We start from the raw sequence: 19,292 nt of genomic DNA, 5'->3' as shown, positions 1-19,292 counted from the left end.
GTTTCTGTACCACTTGAATAGAGGAAATCCCAAGAAATGTAGAGTATAAGAACAATAGCTACGGAAGCATTAACTTCATAACTAGTCTGACTGACAGTTCCATGTAAGTTTTGGTATATTTTTCTGAAAAATTTTGCGTGTTCTTTTCACTTCTGGATTGATGTCATGTAACCTTTTTGTTTGTTTTATCACCACTTGAAAAAAAAAAAAAAAGTTAGTATAGTAAAAGTCATAAAAGCAAATGCATGGAAGAATGCAGAACAAAAAAGGTTAACAGTAAAGTGGAGAGTATTAAATCTAGCATCGCGACTCCATCACCCAAGTCACAGTCTAGTAGGATTGGCTTCAACACGCAAGTCATTTGTACTTTACCCATGCAAGGAAAGAGAAATCCATTTGTCTGAATTTCACTTGTTTCTAATTTCCCTAATGAAGATACAGTCAGGTTAATAAACATAGCTGTCAAAACTGTCAGGTGTTCATGTTCATTTAGGAAAATCTGCCCAGTAATCTACTGTTGACATGAACATGATGCTGAACTGAATATCAATTAGCTTTTTCAAGTCAGAATGAAAATTATTACGTAGGACAGCTAGACTCTTATCATAATTTTGTGACTCCTGTTTTTATTAGGGTTAGCTCCTGACTTTGCATCTCCCACATGAAAAGAAAAGCTTAGGAAAATAATATAGATATATGACATAATACCATCTCCAGTGTTATTTTCTGGACCTGTGACCTGCATTAATTTATCTCACATCATTTTGCCATGAATCCCTGCTGAAAAGAAATGCCTTAGAAATGAAAGCTGAGTCAATGCTTAAGATCACACTGTTTTCCTGGTATCTGAAAAGTCTTTCTTCCCATCTTATACCTTGTGCAGAGTCCAGTAAAGTACAACAGTCTGCTTTTACCAGCCAGGACTTGCTCTTCAATTCTGTGTTTGCTGACTGTCCTGCGGGGCTGACAGTGCAGCACTCAGCCCCTACTGATGCGTTACAAATATAGGAATTAGTCCCTTCTGGCTGGTCTGTGGACTTGAGAACCTCCTTCTGTCTTATTCCCCTGTTCGGCTGTGCAGTGTTCAACTAAATCACTTTGAAATCACTTTGACGCTGTGCTCCTGGGAAAAATCTCTATTATAGGCTAGGAGAGAGAGGATATTACCTATTCTGTCTCTATTTCAAAGTTACCTGAGGAAAAGTTGGGGGTTCATCTTTTTCTGAAGTAAACTAATTTTTTTTTCTAAATGTGAATATGCTTTCTCTTTACCTCAATAATTTTATTTTTTTCTTGTGCTTGTGGATAAGACTCATGTCGGAGAAGTAAGAGTGTATGTTAGACCTCAAAACAGATGTTTACAGTTGTCTTAGGGCAAAACAACTTGTGAAACAGTAAAATAACGTAAAGATTTAACTGCGTAAAATATGGGTTTGTAACTGTTATCCCCCCAAAAAATCCAGTGTAGAAATTGTCATGTATTTGAGCACAATAGCTACATTTTCTACATGCTTTGGTGCCACTGAATGTGTCAGGATGATGCCCATGGCTCCACACTGTATTCATGAAATGAAATGTGGCACCCATGTTACTGGGGAAGCCTGTATCTTCTGAATGATGTTGTGTGTCCATGGCAGATAAATTGTTTAATTGCTCCTATTTATTTGGTATGTTTGTCTGTATCGTTAACAGCAATTGAAGTTGTGTGATATTGAAAATGTAAGTCAATGTAGAATATCCATTTAATCACTTCTGTCCCTCATAAGTTACTTTAGAGGGACTTGCACCATTGGAGCAGTCCTATACACATGTGCAGAAAAAACACTAAAGCATGGACTGTTGTGGCAGTGTGGAGGTGATGCAATCTCTAGTTAAGTTCCACAGCAAGGAGCTCCTGCTGTAGGCCATCACACAGAGGGGCTCTGAGTGCTGCTGCAAAACAGGACTAAAGGTCATTTCTCTTGCCTCCATTCTCCTGATTCTTCTTTTTTTTTTTTTTTTTTTTTTTTTATGTCAGAGAAATAAATCTCACAAGGTGCTTCATACAGAAAGCTGCTACAAAGCTTTCATACCTTGTCTCAAATAATTTTAAACACTAATACCTGTCAAATAGTCTCTATTTTAGTTGTACTGAGACTACTTCAGATGTGAACTCTGCATGTTTTATGATAATTGACTAATATTCAGAATTAATCCGTTGTTTCCAATTTTCTTTTTTGTTTAGTTAAGCACTTGTGCGCTATTCTACAGGACTTTAATGCTATTAAAACAGACTAAAAAGGTGATGGAAATAAATAACATAAAAGTTTACCATTGTTTGGGTGTAAGTATTCTCATATCTTTAAAATAAGGCCATCTGTCTTTGTTCTTTATCTTACAAATATTAAACTCCAACTTTATAAAACTTATTTAAATTTGTCCAGCATTTCAAATATTTACTGATCCCAAAATTAAAAAAAAAAAAAAAGTAATTATCAATCATATCTTGTCTACTTAAAATGATATAGGTATGTTCAGTGGGTTGCATACAGGTTATAAATTACAAATGATAATAATTGCTCATCAGAGCATTTTGATAAGTATTTGAAGTACATTGAAGAATTGTTTCTTACAATAAACTGACATTAGGAAGGAAGTAAAAATGCTATTGTTAAACTAAGAAATGATGGTGTTTAGTCTGTGGCCTACAGCCACAGCCTTGTTACTTTTTAAAAATTTACTGTCCTGCTTTTAGAAAGGCAGATGTTAAAATAATAAAAATAAGCCACAGTAAATGCGGCCTATTTTTGTAGAAAAAAGCTGACTGTATGTTCTAATTTTTGTCTTTTTATTCAAATAACACATAAGGACTGCTGTCTATTGTTCCCCAAAGATGAAAGCCAGGGCTTTCTCCAAACAGTAGACTTTTCCGACTACCCATCAGAATTTACAGTGATAATTTCAACAGTAATTTCTAGATGAAGAAAATATATATGTGAAGTGAACCTTTGCAGTCTTAGTAGACGCTGGTAAAAGATAAAAATGTAAATTCCTTAGTACTATAGAAATAACAAATGAGTTAGGCCTACCTGTAGAATTTTGAATGTCAGGTTTGCTGGTTTTAGCTCAGATATAACTTTACTTCTGAGATACTGAAACACATTTATTCAGAATCTGAGTATTTTTTCATCCCATTATGGCTGCATGCCTTGTTATTTGGAAATATATGTAAAACTGCATTTTTCGTCATGAAAATGTAATTTGTATGTATGTTCATATAGCTCCTCTTTCCAAAGATATAATCATATATTATGCTTATGATTTGTTCTTCTAAAGTAAGGTCATGATGCAATCAGAGATCAGTTACATGGCATGAATAACAAATAGAAAAATCCACATGTTTGTAAAGGAAATGGCTTATTTCTCTGAATGATGAAAAACTTATGGAGTTGAAAAAATAAGTATTTGGCAAATGAGTTGCAAACAGAAAGGAACACATAAGCTTGCAGAAATGATATGCAGTGAGTATAGTAATCAGCTTTGGTCTTAAATATGTTTCATCCACTTAATTGTTCAAATGAAATACCGTGTCATTCCAAGGTTAGTTGCTGCTTCCCTTTCCCTAGCTTCAGGGGGTTGACAGTATATGGAATAATGGTACTGAAGATACAGCGGGAATCAATTGCCTCTGCCTCCATCAGTTCTCTCAGTAGGTACAAGACACTCTTTCATTTTAAAAAATTACATAAATTACATCTCTCAGTGTGGTATCTTCTGATTTTAGGTAGCAAGAATGAAGTAAAGATTTTAGTTTATTTATCTTTCTTATTTATATGGCACAGTTATATAAAAATCTGCAATCCATAATCCAAATTCAACACCATTTTCCACCAAAAAAGCACAGGAAGAGACTGAATACTAAATCAGAGCTTCATCTTGCTTTTTCTATTTAGTACTTAATCCAATGAAGTTATTCTGATGTAACTGAGTGGTCTGCAATGGTTGGCAATGCATACAACAATAGTACAACAAAGGAAAAAGGAAGTCAGAATGAAAGAAAAGCAATGTGAAAAAGGATAACGCTTTTGGTATGAAAAATGTTGGCTTTATTCTGGTGAGAGATGGAGCAGCTTTCTAGTCTCAGAAGTATGTGCATGTTTGCACATAAAGGCACGGAGAAGATAATTATTTTGGCTCTGGAATAGCAGGAGCACTAAGAAAGTGTAGGAAAGCATAAAATAAAAAAGAGAATAAATTTTAATTTCATTAAAAAATGATCCTGCTGGAAAATAGGTAATAAGGTTTCCTAGGAAAGAAGGTTGAATGAAAAAGGTGGGTAGCAGTGTTTTATGCAAAGGAAATGCTGTTTGTTAGCAAACAGCACAGAGCCATAGGATTTGAAATTACATGTATCAAGGCAATAGTGACATTGAAACAGATAACTGAATCAATATAGGAAACAGGGTAAGTTATTCCTTAAACATCTGTATGGAATACATGGAAAGAAAAATGGTGCTGTGAGGGAATTAGTTTTTGAAGATGATTACTGGAGACCTCATGTAACTGGGAGTAAAATGCCACCAAGTCAAAGAACAGTTGTCTACCCTAAAAAAATATTGCACCCAGTCTAGTAACTTACTGGGCTGGGGAGGTGAGTTTGCCATTAATGAGATGTTGGTATTTATTCATGAAAAATTATTCTGACTTATTTTCATTCATTAGAGTAGAATTCTAATTGTGTGTGTGTGTGCGAGTATGAAAAGGAAAAAGGTCAAAGTGTGGAAATTACTTTTTAAAATTCTTGACTGCAAAATCATTGATACATTAAAAGGCCAGTTTTGGATAACAGCTCAGTCTACTTTAGAGGTAATATGAAAGCATAAATTAGAAATAAAAACACGTGTAGTAATTAATAGAAAAAGACTACACACGTGGAAGTTAATACCCATTAGAAAGTATTAAGTGTAGAAAATTGAAAATTAAACTAAGTGTGTTAGATAAAAGCCCATGTCTCAGAATACTCAGGATAAGGGGAATTTCCTTACTGCATTATGAATAGAGTTATTGTGTAAATAGTGTTGGAATATTTTTAGGAAAAGGTGAAGAAAAAAAGGTACTCAGAATTGAGAAATTTAGAAATTACTAATTTATTCACACAACATGAAAAATATGGAGTGCTCCCCAGCTGGCATAGAAAGTTCTCTTCCAAGAGTCCTGGAAGAATTGGCCAAGGAGATCTCTGGGCTACTGATGGTAACTTTAATGAGTTTGGGGACACAGGGAATTTAAGAGTGCTGGAAAAGCGTAGGTGTTAGAGTACTAGTTTGAACAGAAAAGGGAAGCACCATTAACCAGGAAACTAGATTTTTATAAAAATCAGTGCTGGAGAGGATTTGAGAAGTCATTTAGCTCCCTCTGCCCCAAGGCAACGTCAGTTTATGTAGAAACCAGTGTTTAATGTGTGTTAAAAGCCTCCTGTCGTGGAGATTCCCCAACTTCCCAATTAGTCTCAACTATCCCTCTTCTCTACAACTGTAGGGGAGGTAAGGATTTTCCTGCAGTCTAACATAAAACTCTTCTTCCTTATTAACCATTAATAAAGAGAACAGATCATTCTGTTTGGCTTTCAACTGCCTTCGATACACTTGAGGTCTGTGACTGGATAGCCCCTCTAATTTAACCTCCAAGGTGCACAACTGCCGAGTAGTCAGGACTTTCCAGAGCACAGCCTTTCTAGAGATCTCGTTGTTCCTGTTGCTCTCCAGTGTTTTCTTGGCAAGTGATCCTTGTGTTTCTTGAAGGAAGGCACTGAAAACCAGACACAGAACTCCCTTACAAAAGGCTTACAAATGTTGAAGAGAGGGGAAGGATAGCTTTATGTTTTTCACTGGCTCTAATCCTGTTTATTTATCTCAGTCACACAACATTGCTTTGTTTGCTATGCGATTTGCTATGACCCCCCTATACTTTTTCTGCAGAATTGCTATCTAGACAGGGGCTCCTAGTCCTTTATTACTGCAGCTCGTTAATCTTGCCTAAACCAGATATCTGTGGCATGCAAAATAATGGAAATGCTGGAAAAGGACTTACGATATATATAGAATGATGTCAGTTCATTTGTTTTATAGAAAACAGGCCTGGTCAAAAACCAAACAATTAAATCATTTTTTTTTCCCAGTTGATTACATGTTAATTGCCAAAGATAACTTGCATATTGCTTATCTCTTCTTTCCTTCTCCCTCAAGCAGACAAACCACAGAGGTAACATGTTTAGATTTTGTAAAGGATGACCAAATACCACAGAGCATTCTGACAGTAGAAAGCTTCTGAAAGTAGAAAGTGGATTTAGCAAATGGGGGTCTAAGAAACCGTGAAGTATTTTTCAGTGACTGGTAAATTGCAGAACTGGAGATGTTCTTTATGCAGCATTCAAAATTCTGACTGGTCAACATCGTTCGTTAGTAACATGGGAATAAAGTCAACAGCTGACAAAAGAGTAACAGAGTGCTAAGTAAATAAAGAGGATGTGCAGACAGAAACCAGCCTGTATCACTTAGTAAAGGTCAGCCCTTAAAAGTAAAATGTGTTTTAATATAAACAAATGGATCTTTGTATGTTCAAGAAGAAAAATGCAACCTGAATTGAAAAATAATGGTGAAAAGGAGCGATTCAGCAAAGGACAGTGATCTTGATAGATTAGTAGCTGCCTATGAGAGCTGTGCTGCCATAAAAAATGGGCTGATGTGACTTGGGATATATAAACAGGATATGAAAATTGGGAAGGTTCTTTATCTTAATGAGTATTGTTAGAAGGAATGACTTCAGAATACTTTAGGTGATCCTTGTTTCAAAAAATGAAAGAAAAAAAGGCCATCAAAATTGAAAAAGAGTGCAGCCACTTCAGAAGAGAGTTGTAACAACTGTCTTGGGGGCTGGAAGTGAGAGACTTGAGAAGCTCAGGGTGTTCATCTTCTAAATGTGAACTGATTACAGTTGATAAGTAAGTTCTCAGAGCAAAAAAATAGTGCCAGTTTTGTGTGTCTCAGGATATCATCAGTCATAACTGCCCTACTGGAAGACAGTGAAACTTTCCATCTGCTATTTGTGCATCTTTTACCCTGCACAGCAGAGAGATCCTACATCCGTGAACCTGGCATTGGCTTGCTGGCCAACCCAGCCAGCAGACAGCTAAGGCAAGTGTGCTGCCAGGGCAAGCAAGTTGTTACAACATACCTAGACAGGGAAAAAAAAAAAAAAAAAAAAAAAAGTTTTTTTTTTTTTTAAAAAAAAAAGTATGCTATCGAGCCCAATATAGAGGTAATGGTGAAATATATTAGTCTATAATGAGTGGAAGGTCAGTCTAGGTGATCTGATAGCCTATTCTGATGTCAGACTATGAATCCGTGAAGTAATTTGGCTGAAATCCTTAATGCTTTTAAAACTCTTAGGTCAGACTGTCTGCAGCTGTGTGAAGAAAGGAGAAAAGAAATGGGTGACATGAATGTTCGGAAGGCTTTTTCCTTTGTTGTACAGACAAGATTGTGGAGTTCATCTTCAGAGCCATATTTTGGAATCAGTATTAAAATTCCACGCTGCCAGTCCTCAGAGCTCTGATCATCATAATTTTAAATAAAGCAGTTCCCTCAGGACTGGGCAAAACTTCTAAAAAGATTAATTTCAATTGTAAAGTCTAATAATAGCAATGAAGGACACATCAAAAAAAAAAAAAGTTCATTATGGCATGATGAGTTATAATGGTGTAATATCTATTAAGGAATACACTGGAAAACAAAGCTGAACACTTAAATTCTATGTATGAACTATGCAGTTAACTAAAACAATAGGTTTATAGTTGGATGTTAAGTCAGGACATTATTGTTATCCAAGTGACAGCATTCCTGGCTTAGTTACTTAAGGAAAGAAATGCAAGTGCTAAATCTAAGTTGTTTTTATTGAAAAAGATTTTTAAAGGTTCTTCAGTTCATTCTGAATTGGGACATGCATGACTAATGGCAGAACTATGTTCTTTGTTCTTGTTAACTCTGCAAGTTTTACAGTCTGCATCACCTCAAAGATCTGCCTCCTACAGATGGAGGTTAGTGTAAGAAATGTCAATAACATTGCTTAGTTGCAACCAATTTATTTATAGGTGTTTTTTTCATAAATATTAATTTCAGTAGTTCCAGGCCTCCACTTTTCTTATGCTTGCAGCTAATGGCTTGTCCATAATGACCTCTTTGCATGAAGTCTCGTTTAAGAGGAATGGGACTTTTTAAGGCAGAGAAAGGAGCATAAGCAAGTAGGCATGGGGACAAGGGTCAATAAATATAGCTTCCTGGTTCCATTAACTTTTTGGAGAATGTTCTTATTTTAAACATTGTGTGTAGTGTCTACTGTCTCTTTTCAGCCTCTGTGCATGTGTATTTCCAGTTCCTTAGAAGCTACAAATATTCTACAGCCAGCAAAGAGATGCTCATTCCTGTATGCAAATCAGATGTATACATGCAAGCATTCCTCTTAGTCTGGATTTTTTTTTGGCAGAGTGAATTTTCTGCCAAGGAGCTGTGAGTTGGAAGCTTCTTGGCAGTGCAAATTTGTCTGCCATCAGGTCTGTGCTGCTGGGGATAGACTGTTTCTTAATTACCTCATTTAAAGCTAGCTCGGGTATCTGTCCCACACTGAAGTCTATCGTGTAGATATCTCCAAATCACTGAAGTGTGTGAGGATTTTATTACTTTATCTGTGTCCTCATTTGTATTGCAGCTCCTGTTGATTTCACTGCTTTACAGGGCTTTGTATTTCTTTGTCATAAATGTACTGTTTACTTGATCTGTCATCATTTGCACATTTTTGACTCATAATTCTTTTATGTCTTTTGATAGGAATCGTGTTGCAATGGCAGCCTTAATTTTAATGATCTTCATTTCTGACTTTGAAAGTGTTGCTGTTCTAGTTCTGGTTATTTGCTGGTTGATTGTTTGAATTCTCTAGTTTGAGTTTCTAGCTGATATGGTGGCTATAGGTGAGCATACGTGACCATAAAAGATGCTTAGTAGGTAAAAATATATCAAAAATTGTATTTAGTAAAGTCAGTTATTTGATGGGGATCATTTTGTAAATATATACAGGAAATATTAGAACATGGTTCATGTACATTTAAATTTAGCATACTTTCAGTGATGAATTCACACCACTTTTTATTTTTTTTAATATATAACTTTGAGCTTTCAGCTAGTACTGGATTAATTCAGGCAAGGAATTAATTAATTCAACCTCCACTGAAGAAATGAATTACTTTTCCTTCCTGTATTTTGGTCCTTGTTCCTTCGAAGTATTAGTTTTGAATACCTCAATATTTATTAAATCACTGCCCTGCTACCACAAAAATCATGAAAGCGAAACAGCATATTATACCCTGACACTGCTTACAAGAGTCAATTTCTGCCTGCAGGTCCATAGGTTTTGCAGTAACTTCCAGTGTTTTTTTTAATTTATTTAATTATGTATGAAAGAATTAAAATCTCATCATGATATTACTTGATAAATAGCAAAATAGAATCTCAGTTGAGAAGCAAATATATTTATAATTTGCCCATGATGTCTGGGTTTGCTTGAGAGATAGGGAGGAAGACATGGAGGAAAGAAAACAAACTCCTTATATGAACTGAAATATTCTCAGAAACCAGCTGAGTACTTGGTCTTGGCTATGAAAAGGAGATGTCAAAAACCACTGGCTTAAGTTTTTTGGAGGTGACAGATCCCCATTACATTGTTGCTTGGAGGGTGATAGAGGAAGCTGATGCTTCACCAACCAAATTTGAAGATGCTATTCTGACTCTGGAACAAGAGTTTGGTAGCCTGATGTAAACAACAAATACTACGACAACTATAAATCACAGCTTTGTAAGTAATCAGTAGAGGCAGTGGTCTTAGTGGGGACTGGGATTCAATATTTTGGAAATAAAAGGGTGTGTAAAATAAAAGGTTGAATTTGTCTTTGAGTTATTCACAAAGCTTCATAAACTGGTTAAACATTGAAGAAGCAGGAAGTAGAACCATCCCCTTTGTGGAGTATCCTTTTTAAAATGTCATTTATTTCTTCAGATAAATCATTAAAAATTTAGTTGGTTAATGTTGAGCTTTTTACCTGACTGTAAATTTGCTGATAAGGCTACTTCAATATGAAGTTAAAAGTCAACATACAGCCAAATACAGAACTCTAACTGCTACTAATACAAGAGATGAAGGTGTTAGGCTAAGTTTCATCTAAGAAGCTGGCAAGTCCCAACAGTTTGCATGCTGATGTATCTATTCCATATGGCAAAAAATCATGACCTGACATCTACTCATAATGATGTAAATGCTTTATAGAAACATTATAGATAGCTGTAGAGTTTATTGTCTAAATAATCAATGTGCAGATAAAAGGTGGAAGATAATGTGCAACAGCATAAAACCCCAAAATGTATGTGAAGTGGTATCATGTTCCAGACTAATAGCTTAATTTTTCTCCATCATTTAGCTATCAGAAGGAGAATGGGTATTCGTGGGCTGTAAGGAGGAACTGAGCCTTCAAAACATAGTAACTTGACAATTAAAATCAGCTGCACTATACTATACTTAATTTTATGTTAAATCATAATTTACATTTTTTAAATTAGATTAGAGGGTCAGATTAAACAATTCCATTAGAGGGCAGTAGTACACATAGGTATGATGTCTCATGTACTACGTATTTAGTTTACAGCCAGCTTCTTTATTGCTATGAGCTGTGTTCTGTATAATTTTTGCATTGTTACTGACAGGAATAGAGATATGATTATAATGTAATTTAACATATTAGAATAGTGCAGAAGTATTTTGTAATATACAATCATGCACATTCTGTCATATATTAAAAAAAAAAAAGGCAGAAGATCTGCAAAATAATTATAACAACTTTCAGCATTATGATACTCCAGCTAAAATACCCACTCCAAAGTTGTTAGTCTTTCTGTTCTGAATTATACAACTTGTGCATTGTATAAATTGCATTTATTTCTTGAAAGTTTATGGTGTTTTTTTTTTCACATGTATTTCTTTTGAAGATGTTTTTCCTTATTTTCTTGGCTTTAATACCCAACTCCACATGTAGGCTTTCTAGATTTCCAGGCAAAGGATTGCAAAATCATGCTTGCTTATTCAGGTACCATTGAATGATGAGGCATCAGTAACATGTTGTGATTTGGCAATGCTTTCAGCAAAAGATTTAGTTTTTGTATGAGTGAAATTTTCTGAGACACGTGATAATGAAATGTAAACCTCAAAAGCTTAAATGTTTTTATTGTATTGGAATATTCATACTCCAATGCTTTCATTGAAGCTTTAATATTAAAGCTTTAATAGCTTTAAGCAGATGTACCTGGCTGATATGTCTAGTTTAGTTCATATTGGTTTATACTTTGCTATACTTTATACTTGTATATGTCTAATCAAAACAACACCACAAACATATCATTTCTTTTTCCACTTTCAGTTGTGTTGCTTGATACTACAGCTGCCCTTGGAGAACTAGGATGGAAAACATTTCCTTTAAATGGGGTAAGTCACTCACTATTTTGGCTTTATTGTCTTGAATTTGGCGTTCCAACAGTACTAAAGTGAATGACTGTTATAACTGAGTGAATATTCATGTAGTATGGACTCACAGGAAAGATTTTAGTTATTCTCAGGACTGGAGCAGCCTGTGTTGTAATAACAGGAAGAACAGATGCAAGAATGACATGAGTACACATTACTATGCCCTTCTCTGGCTTTTCTGCTTAGGAATCTATCCCATTTAAAAATCTAATTCTAACAGTTACATATCATAAAATTACATATTAAAAGTTCTTATTTTGGAGGATGCATTTATGAATGCGTTTTTGTGAATTAAAAGGAAAAACAAGTTTTGATTTTGTAACATGATTGAAGTGAGGATTAATATGGACTTTAGCATCTGGTAAAAAGGTATCAGGTTTGCTAAATCAGGAGAACATTACAAATATGTTAATACCATTAAACCAGTAAAAACCTGTAGAGAAAATATTTAAATATATATATATATATATTATTTTTTTTCCCCTCCACTTACTGTTCTAGGTCAAAGTTCACTATTCCAGTTTAACATTTTACAGTTTCACTGTGCTGCTAGTACAGATTGTCAGGCACTTAACATTGTGTTCAAGACCTCAGAGAGTTGCAAGTACCTGGTATATTTGGAGGTGGTATGGCTAGATGAGGGTGGGGAAGAGGTGCATTTCTGCTTTTTGAAGTACAGCCATCAGTGCTTTGCCAGAGGCTATGCAGAGTCCGTGTCCTTCTTCCACCCAGTTGGTGCACTTAACAGAACATCAGAGGCATTTGAAGTTTGAGTTTTTAATTAAGATACAATGTATTAGAGCATTTAACACCTATCCCATCAGCTACTAATGTCACTATATGTACAGCTCTAGATCATATGTCATGTGTTTTTATATTAGCCGGCATTCTCTCTTAATTCTTGTGTATGACATAATTTCTCGATGCTCTGAAATGAGCACAGAAAGTTCTGTTTTTTGGAGTGAGAAATCTTGTTTCATTTTTAATTATTGCAGAAGGAAGTAGAAATTGTCTGTCCTCAGCACCTTAATAACGCATTTTTATAAAATACCTTCTGTGTCTTTGCCTTCAGCGATTTCAAGCAATGTTAGGTTTCTTAATCTCAGCCTACTCACAACTTTATGGTAATTTCTTTTTCAGAGTTTTTCAGTACATTGTATTCCTAGACACATTTCAGTCTGTTATAAATACTTCCGTATTTTTCATTTTGTATGCAGTCTCGTGCAGTCTACGTTATAATTCTGAAAGTTTTTTTTTCCTTCAGAACTCCTAGACAAAGCAAATATTGTTATATATTAAATTCCTCACAGTATTTTTGCATTATTTGCTCTAGAAAAAAAAAATGTCATATAGTATGATGAGAAAACAGCAAAGAATTTTGCTCTCTTTTTGTGGTAAGTCCCACTGGATTGGACAAGGAGGCTGGCATTTCAAAAGAAGACAGGATATAATTTCATTTTTTTCAGTAAATTCTTAAAAGTTTCAGTTACTCCTGTGACAATAACCACAATATAGAAGCATAAAAAGGCAATAAAAGTTGATTTAAAACATAACTATTACAAAATATCTCTTTTGATTGGTCATTCCTATTCTTAACTTTACTTTTGCACCATGTTGAGGCTTTCGGGGAAATTGCCTTTGCTGCATGTTAAGAACAGGCAGCACATACTAGAATAAGAGGAGCTTACCTTTGAGGCAGTAGTTGGGATTCAATTATTAGAGAATTTCCCAATAGGTAAAATTCTGTTAAAAAATAAATAAATAAATAAATAAATAAATAAAAGTAGCTAGAGTAAATGTGTGGGAGAAAAGTAGTCTATAGAATGATGAAAACATACGGAGTAAGGCTTACTGGGGCATTTAATAGAAAAATCTAGTGAAAATGGTAAGGTAAGGACTGGATAAATGCAGTATGGAGAGGTAGTAACTGTGAACTTCAAAAAAAAAATTGTGTCTAAACCATGCATTAATTAATGTAAGCTGTAAATTATATAAGGTTCATGAGCACTTCAGTGAAGAAGCTTTGCAACAGATTTTGGGGCGTTGTGCAGATGAGAGGAATACGTGATTTGGGGAAGAAGCATGAGCACTTTGGGAAAGAGACTGTAAGCCATTGGTCACATACAGCAGAAGATGACTGGATATGCTGACAAATGAGGTCCTCCATTTCTCTCAGATTCACAGAGGAAAATATCTTAGGTCAGCGTACTGGTCCTGTAAAGTTTGTTGTGAGCACTCGGAGGTAGTGGCAATGCTGGACTGCTGCAGAAAGAAGGAACAAACAACAAAGCAAAATAAATAGTGGAGACAAATGAATTCTATGAAATTAGACTTTTCTCACAGAGTTATGCAGAAGTGCTGGTTAAAATCAATGTTTGCCGATTTTTCTGGGTTAGTCTCTTTCTGACAAACTTCATTAAAATATAGCAAATGTACTTGTTGGTTTGGGTAGTTGATCGTATTGAAGAATTGCATACAACTATTAAAATATGTAACATTGCTTATAAAATATTAAATATACTAAAATTAAAAACTAAAGTGGAATATATTTCTAAACTATTTCTATTTGAATTATTGTGGGATCCTGTACCTTATACAAAGGTGAGAAGATTATTGAGTTTACAAATGTTTTAGGTGATTAACAGAATATTACATTTATATGCTTCTTCATGTCAATTTTGTATGTAGGCTAAGAAACAAAAAGCCAGCATTTGTGTTAGTTGTTACCTGATTTTTTTGAAAAATTAAGGTAAAATTTAAGGAGACCAGGTCACCCAGTTGGTGGATGAAGGAAAGGCAGTGGAAGTAATCTTTCTGGATTTCAGTAAGGCCTTTGATGCAGTCCCCCTTGGTATCCTTCTAGACAAATTGTCCAGCTGTGAGATAAACAGGTTCACATGATACCAGATGATGACCTGACAGCCAAGAGGGCAAACCACTTTTTAGGATGCATTGAATACAGCACAGTCAGCTGGTCAAAAGAGGTGATTCGCTCACTATATTTAGCCTTGGTGCAGCCTGACTTTGAACATTGCATGTGGTTCTGGGCCCCATGATATTAAAAGGATGTTAAAGACCCTTCAAGCATCCAGAGGAGCGCAATGGCACTGGTGAAAGAGCTGGAAGGCATGTCCCATGAGGAAAGGTTGAGGACAACTGGGTTGTCCTTATCTAATATAGATAAGAGAACGCTCAGAGGCAGCCTCATTGCTCTCTACAACATCCTGAGAAGGAGAAACATAGAGTGAGGCGCCAGTCTCTGTTCCCTGGTCACTGATGACAGGATGCATGGGAGTGGCACGAAGCTATATCAGGAGGGTTCAGAGTAGGTATAAGGAAAAAATTCTTTACTGTGAGAGTGGTCAAACACTGAAACAGGCTTCCTAGACAGGTGGTTGATGCCCCATGCCTGTCAATGTTCAAGAGATATTTGGGTAATGCCCTCAACAATATGCTTTAAATTTGGTTATGCCTGAAGAGGTCAGACAGTTGGACTAGATGATCTCTGAAGGTCCCTTGCAATTGAACAATATCCTATCCTATCCTATCCTATCCTATCCTATCCTATCCTATCCTATCCTATCCTATCCTATCCTATCCCTATTCTTTTCTTGAAGAGAGACTGGTTTTGGTTTGTTTGCACTTTTGATAGAGACTTTTGTTCAGATACTGTGTAAATTGTACATGCTACTTTAATCAACTATTTTTTCAAAAAGTAAGAGTAAGTAGAGTAAGTGTGGTGTTTATGTGTGCAACAAAAACGTCCTTGACATATAGTTACAAAGCTACTCTAACTTTAGAACATTTTCAGCAGTAGAAGAATGGGATGATGGTGTTCTTGAGACTGACATTAACAGAAGTCATTAATTTATGGGCTTACTCAGTCTCAAAGAATGTTTCCATTAAATTAAATAGCAACTGAAATATTAATGTTTGGGATTTATGTAATATTGAGTATGCCTCAGCGATTTTAAACTAACAGGCTAGGGTGAAGTAGAAGAAAAATTTAGAAGTAGGTATTCTTCTGAAATTTGTGGAACCTTAACCTTCACCTCCCAGTTTTTCTATTTATAGCATATTCATAATGCAAAAAAAGGTTGTAAGCTTTCAGCAGTTTTGGTAACCTCCAGAGGCACCTACCCAAGCAAGCAAAGATACAACACAGTGTTTTTTTTTTTTATGTGGCATTTGTATGCAGTGCCATCATTTAGCTGCAACAATGAGTCATGCTCAACTGCGTTATCCGTTCTTTGGTAATACAATATGTGATTTTACTATTTCATTTTCTTCCCAGTTGTTTGTACAACCTTTCTCAAGTTCTCAAATACAGTACTTTCTCTTACAAATGTATTTTCTTTATTTGCTTGTCAGTTTTTTTTCCTTGTATTTTGATTGGGTAATAAATTAAGTGCTTAGAGCTACAAAAATGCATTGTAAAACATTAATATCCTTGAGGTCAGTAGAATCAGCTTTTGTTGATTGAGTTCCAATTTAGCCTCTCAGTGACAGGCTGTATAAAAATTCTGCTTTAATAATGAACCACCTGATACTTACTCCATTTATTGTTCTATGCTTCAGAATGAAGATAGAACTTTACTCATCTGTTACTCCGTAACCTTGAAAATGCAGAAGTTTTGCTGGGATTTGTACAAAAACTGGGAAGGAATCCCCTCATAGGTTTAAAAAGAGGTTTTGAGTGTGAGCAAGTGGGCAGGCTGGTTGAGAACGTATGAACCATTATCCGTGGTTACAGCTAGAGTCAATTCACTGAACTAAATTGTATTTGTTAGATTTTTTCACTACTGTCTGTGGTGCTGTGATCCTTAGAAGGTCTTGTTTTTTTTTTTGTTTGTTTGTTTTTTTTTTTAGCCTCCCCCTCTTCCCCTCTTTTTCTTACAGGATTAAACACTTCTTCAGCAATTAATACCATTTTGAAATTTAGGAAGGAAAGGAAAAAACTTGAAAGCCTAACTGATATGTAGTGATTCTCAACTTTCACTTATCCGTTAGCAGTAATGCTAATAAGCTAATATGCCTTGGATGACTCTAGGTTTGGTCTGTTTGCTTGTTTTTCCTTTCTCACTTAAATTTATTTATCTAATTTTAGTTTTCCACTGCATTAAGCAATGTAACAGAATTTTGTGAATAAAATCCGCCTGTGAGTTATGGATTGGTATGGATTGGAGAGCACTGCCATAAGGGCCTGCCTATTGCTGATAAACTTCTACCATAAATACTTCTTTTTAAATCTAAGAACTCTTTATTTTGAAAGAGTTACATCTACTTTGCAAGTGGTAATTTGGAACAAAATGTTCTTATTGGAAGAAGAAAATTAATAATGAAGAATTTATTTGCTTCTAACATCAATAAAACTTTACACTTCTGTGTAGGCACTTCATAAACTCCAAAAATATTTTAAATGTAGTACAAAAGAAGGGCAAGGTGACACATAACACAAGGCTATGAGAAATTATTTACATGTGGAAGGAGCTTGCAGAAGCTACCTTGACTTATCATTGCAGGGAAAACGTATAGCCTCAGCAGTAAAAAGCCTACTAGAAGTTTCCTACATTATTTGACAGCTGTGTAAATGATGAAACTATTTTAATCCCAGTTCCTGTAGTTACCTGAACAACTTCCTTGTAATTTTTTAAAATTGATTTATCCACGGAAGTAAGTCTATTTTAAATATCTTCTTTCTTTGGGTGATCATTTAAGATTTTGAATAACTGTCACTAATATGCAGGTTTTTTTTGTTTGTTTGTTTGTTTGTTTGTTTGTTTTGTCTGTTCTGGATTTGTTGAAACTGAACTCATCAAAGTACCATTTTTTTTTCCCTCTACCAGACTGATTATTTTACCCTCTGTTAAAATAATTGTTTTAATTTATATGTATCTGTCTACAATTCACTTTTAGCTCCTTCTTAAGTAATTAGAAGACATTGCTAGGGTTTACGGTAACATGCTCTTGAACATCTTACTAGTATTTGTCATACCACTACTCGTTTACTACTCCTTTTTTTTTTTTTTAATTTTGTTTGTAATCAGAGCTGATACAGAAGTTTTCCACTACTAACCTGCAAACCACTTCTTTCAGTGTAGCTGCACTCTTCTTTATTTTTTAAGAGTTAGCTTTTATTGTGATTGGGCCAGTATACCTACGGAGTATTCTGATTCTTAGTCAGGATTTTTAACTATCATCAATTTTCTTAGCTGGACTAATTATGTTTTAGAATATTCTGGATATCCTTTGAAATCACATAAAAACACTTATAAAGAAAGAGATGGAAGCTTAGGCCCTTTCCCTTATTAAAATTATCAATGAACAAAGCAACTGGCAGAAAAAGTAACACTCTCCCATATGAAGTCTTTGTATGCAGAAAGAGTAGAAAACTGTGTAGGAAGTCAAGTTAACTTAAATAAAAGCTAAAAGAAGATGACTTAAAGGAAAGCTGCAAAATAAAAAGACTGCTGTGGGAAGTGATAATACAAATAACAGGTTCAGCTTGAGGCTCAAGAGAATATAGTATAAGGGGATATAATGTGGGAAAATAAGAAATGTTGGAGTGCTAAGAAAGTATTATAAAGTGAAACCCGAGCAAGTATCTCAAATATAAGACTAACCTGTTTATAACAAACAGTAAGTGAGGTTAGTGCATTAAACATGCTCAGGCACCAGTGTGGCATCATAAGAAAAAGACAGGGAGTGCTTTGTAGATATGGTGATACCCAGTGCCTACAATTTAGTTCTGCATTTCATGTTATCTTGTTATCTACCAGCAGAAGAGAACTACATGGTACTAAAACATAACAAATAAATGGTACAGATTATAGGATGAAAGAAATGGAAAGTTTCCTAACTATAGTTGGCAGTTGCTTGGATTTGTCTATGAAATAGAAACCAGATGAATTATCTGTATTTGTATACAGATATACATGTATTTACATATCCACCTGGCCACATCAATATTGATTTTAAGGACAACTTTGATGTGAAAAGTTCATGTATCAGTGTGAATTATAATGTCATCAGTACTTTTAGTCTTCACTTTTAATACTGTATTGTGTAAGAACACAATAGATATTTAAATTCCTTATGACCAGAAAGAACAATGTATCAGTTCACCCTTATATCAGAGGCGGGAAGATTTCAAGCATTGTCATTGTGTTAACCCCATAACAAGAATTTCACAGTATATATTTTTAAAAGACATCAAGAAGCTTTCATTGGTAATTTATTCCATTAATTAATTAAATCCTTGTTAAGAAAAAAAAAAAAAGTTTCCTACTGTTTAATTCTTCCTTCTTAGCCTAATATTGTATCTAAGTAGACAAAGTCCTTCATTGCTCCTCCTCCTGTTCTCCAAAATTCAAATCAGCGTGCAACTCTTTTTTTTTCAAAAGTAGGGACACAAGTATGCAGTATTTTACAGTCAATTTCATTATTTTCTACAGTTACATATTGTCATGCCACTTTTATTTACTATTCTCCTGTTTAAACATCAAAAAGTTCCCACTAGGCTTTCTCTCTATAGTAATAATATTAGGAGCTCATGTTCAGTTGATCTTCACCATGACTCACAGTTGTCTACCAGAATTGCTGCTTTATAACACATAGTAATCTATTCATTAGGTATAAGTGGTATTCCCGCTCCTAGGTGTGTAAATATACATCATCTTTGAATGAGTTTTCCT

At 34.9% G+C, this 19,292-nt stretch overlaps 1 protein-coding gene across 4 annotated transcripts in view; it reads left to right on the top strand.

The window, feature by feature from the left end:
• Positions 1–19,292, top strand: part of EPHA6 (EPH receptor A6) — a 519,909-nt gene that overhangs the window by 24,340 nt on the left and 476,277 nt on the right. For all 4 annotated transcript variants that reach the window (XM_082778844.1, XM_082778842.1, XM_082778843.1 and 1 more), the window contains exon 2: positions 11,495–11,559. In XM_082778844.1, coding sequence (XP_082634970.1) covers positions 11,495–11,559 — 65 coding nt within the window. The remainder of the gene's footprint in view (positions 1–11,494; positions 11,560–19,292) is intronic.

The sequence above is a fragment of the Aythya marila genome, assembly GCF_965140915.1.
Source record: "Aythya marila genome assembly, chromosome: 1".
Lineage (NCBI taxonomy): Eukaryota > Metazoa > Chordata > Aves > Anseriformes > Anatidae > Aythya > Aythya marila.
The sequence above is the reverse complement of the archived record's forward strand: the minus strand, read 5'-3'. Positions and strand labels throughout refer to the sequence as shown.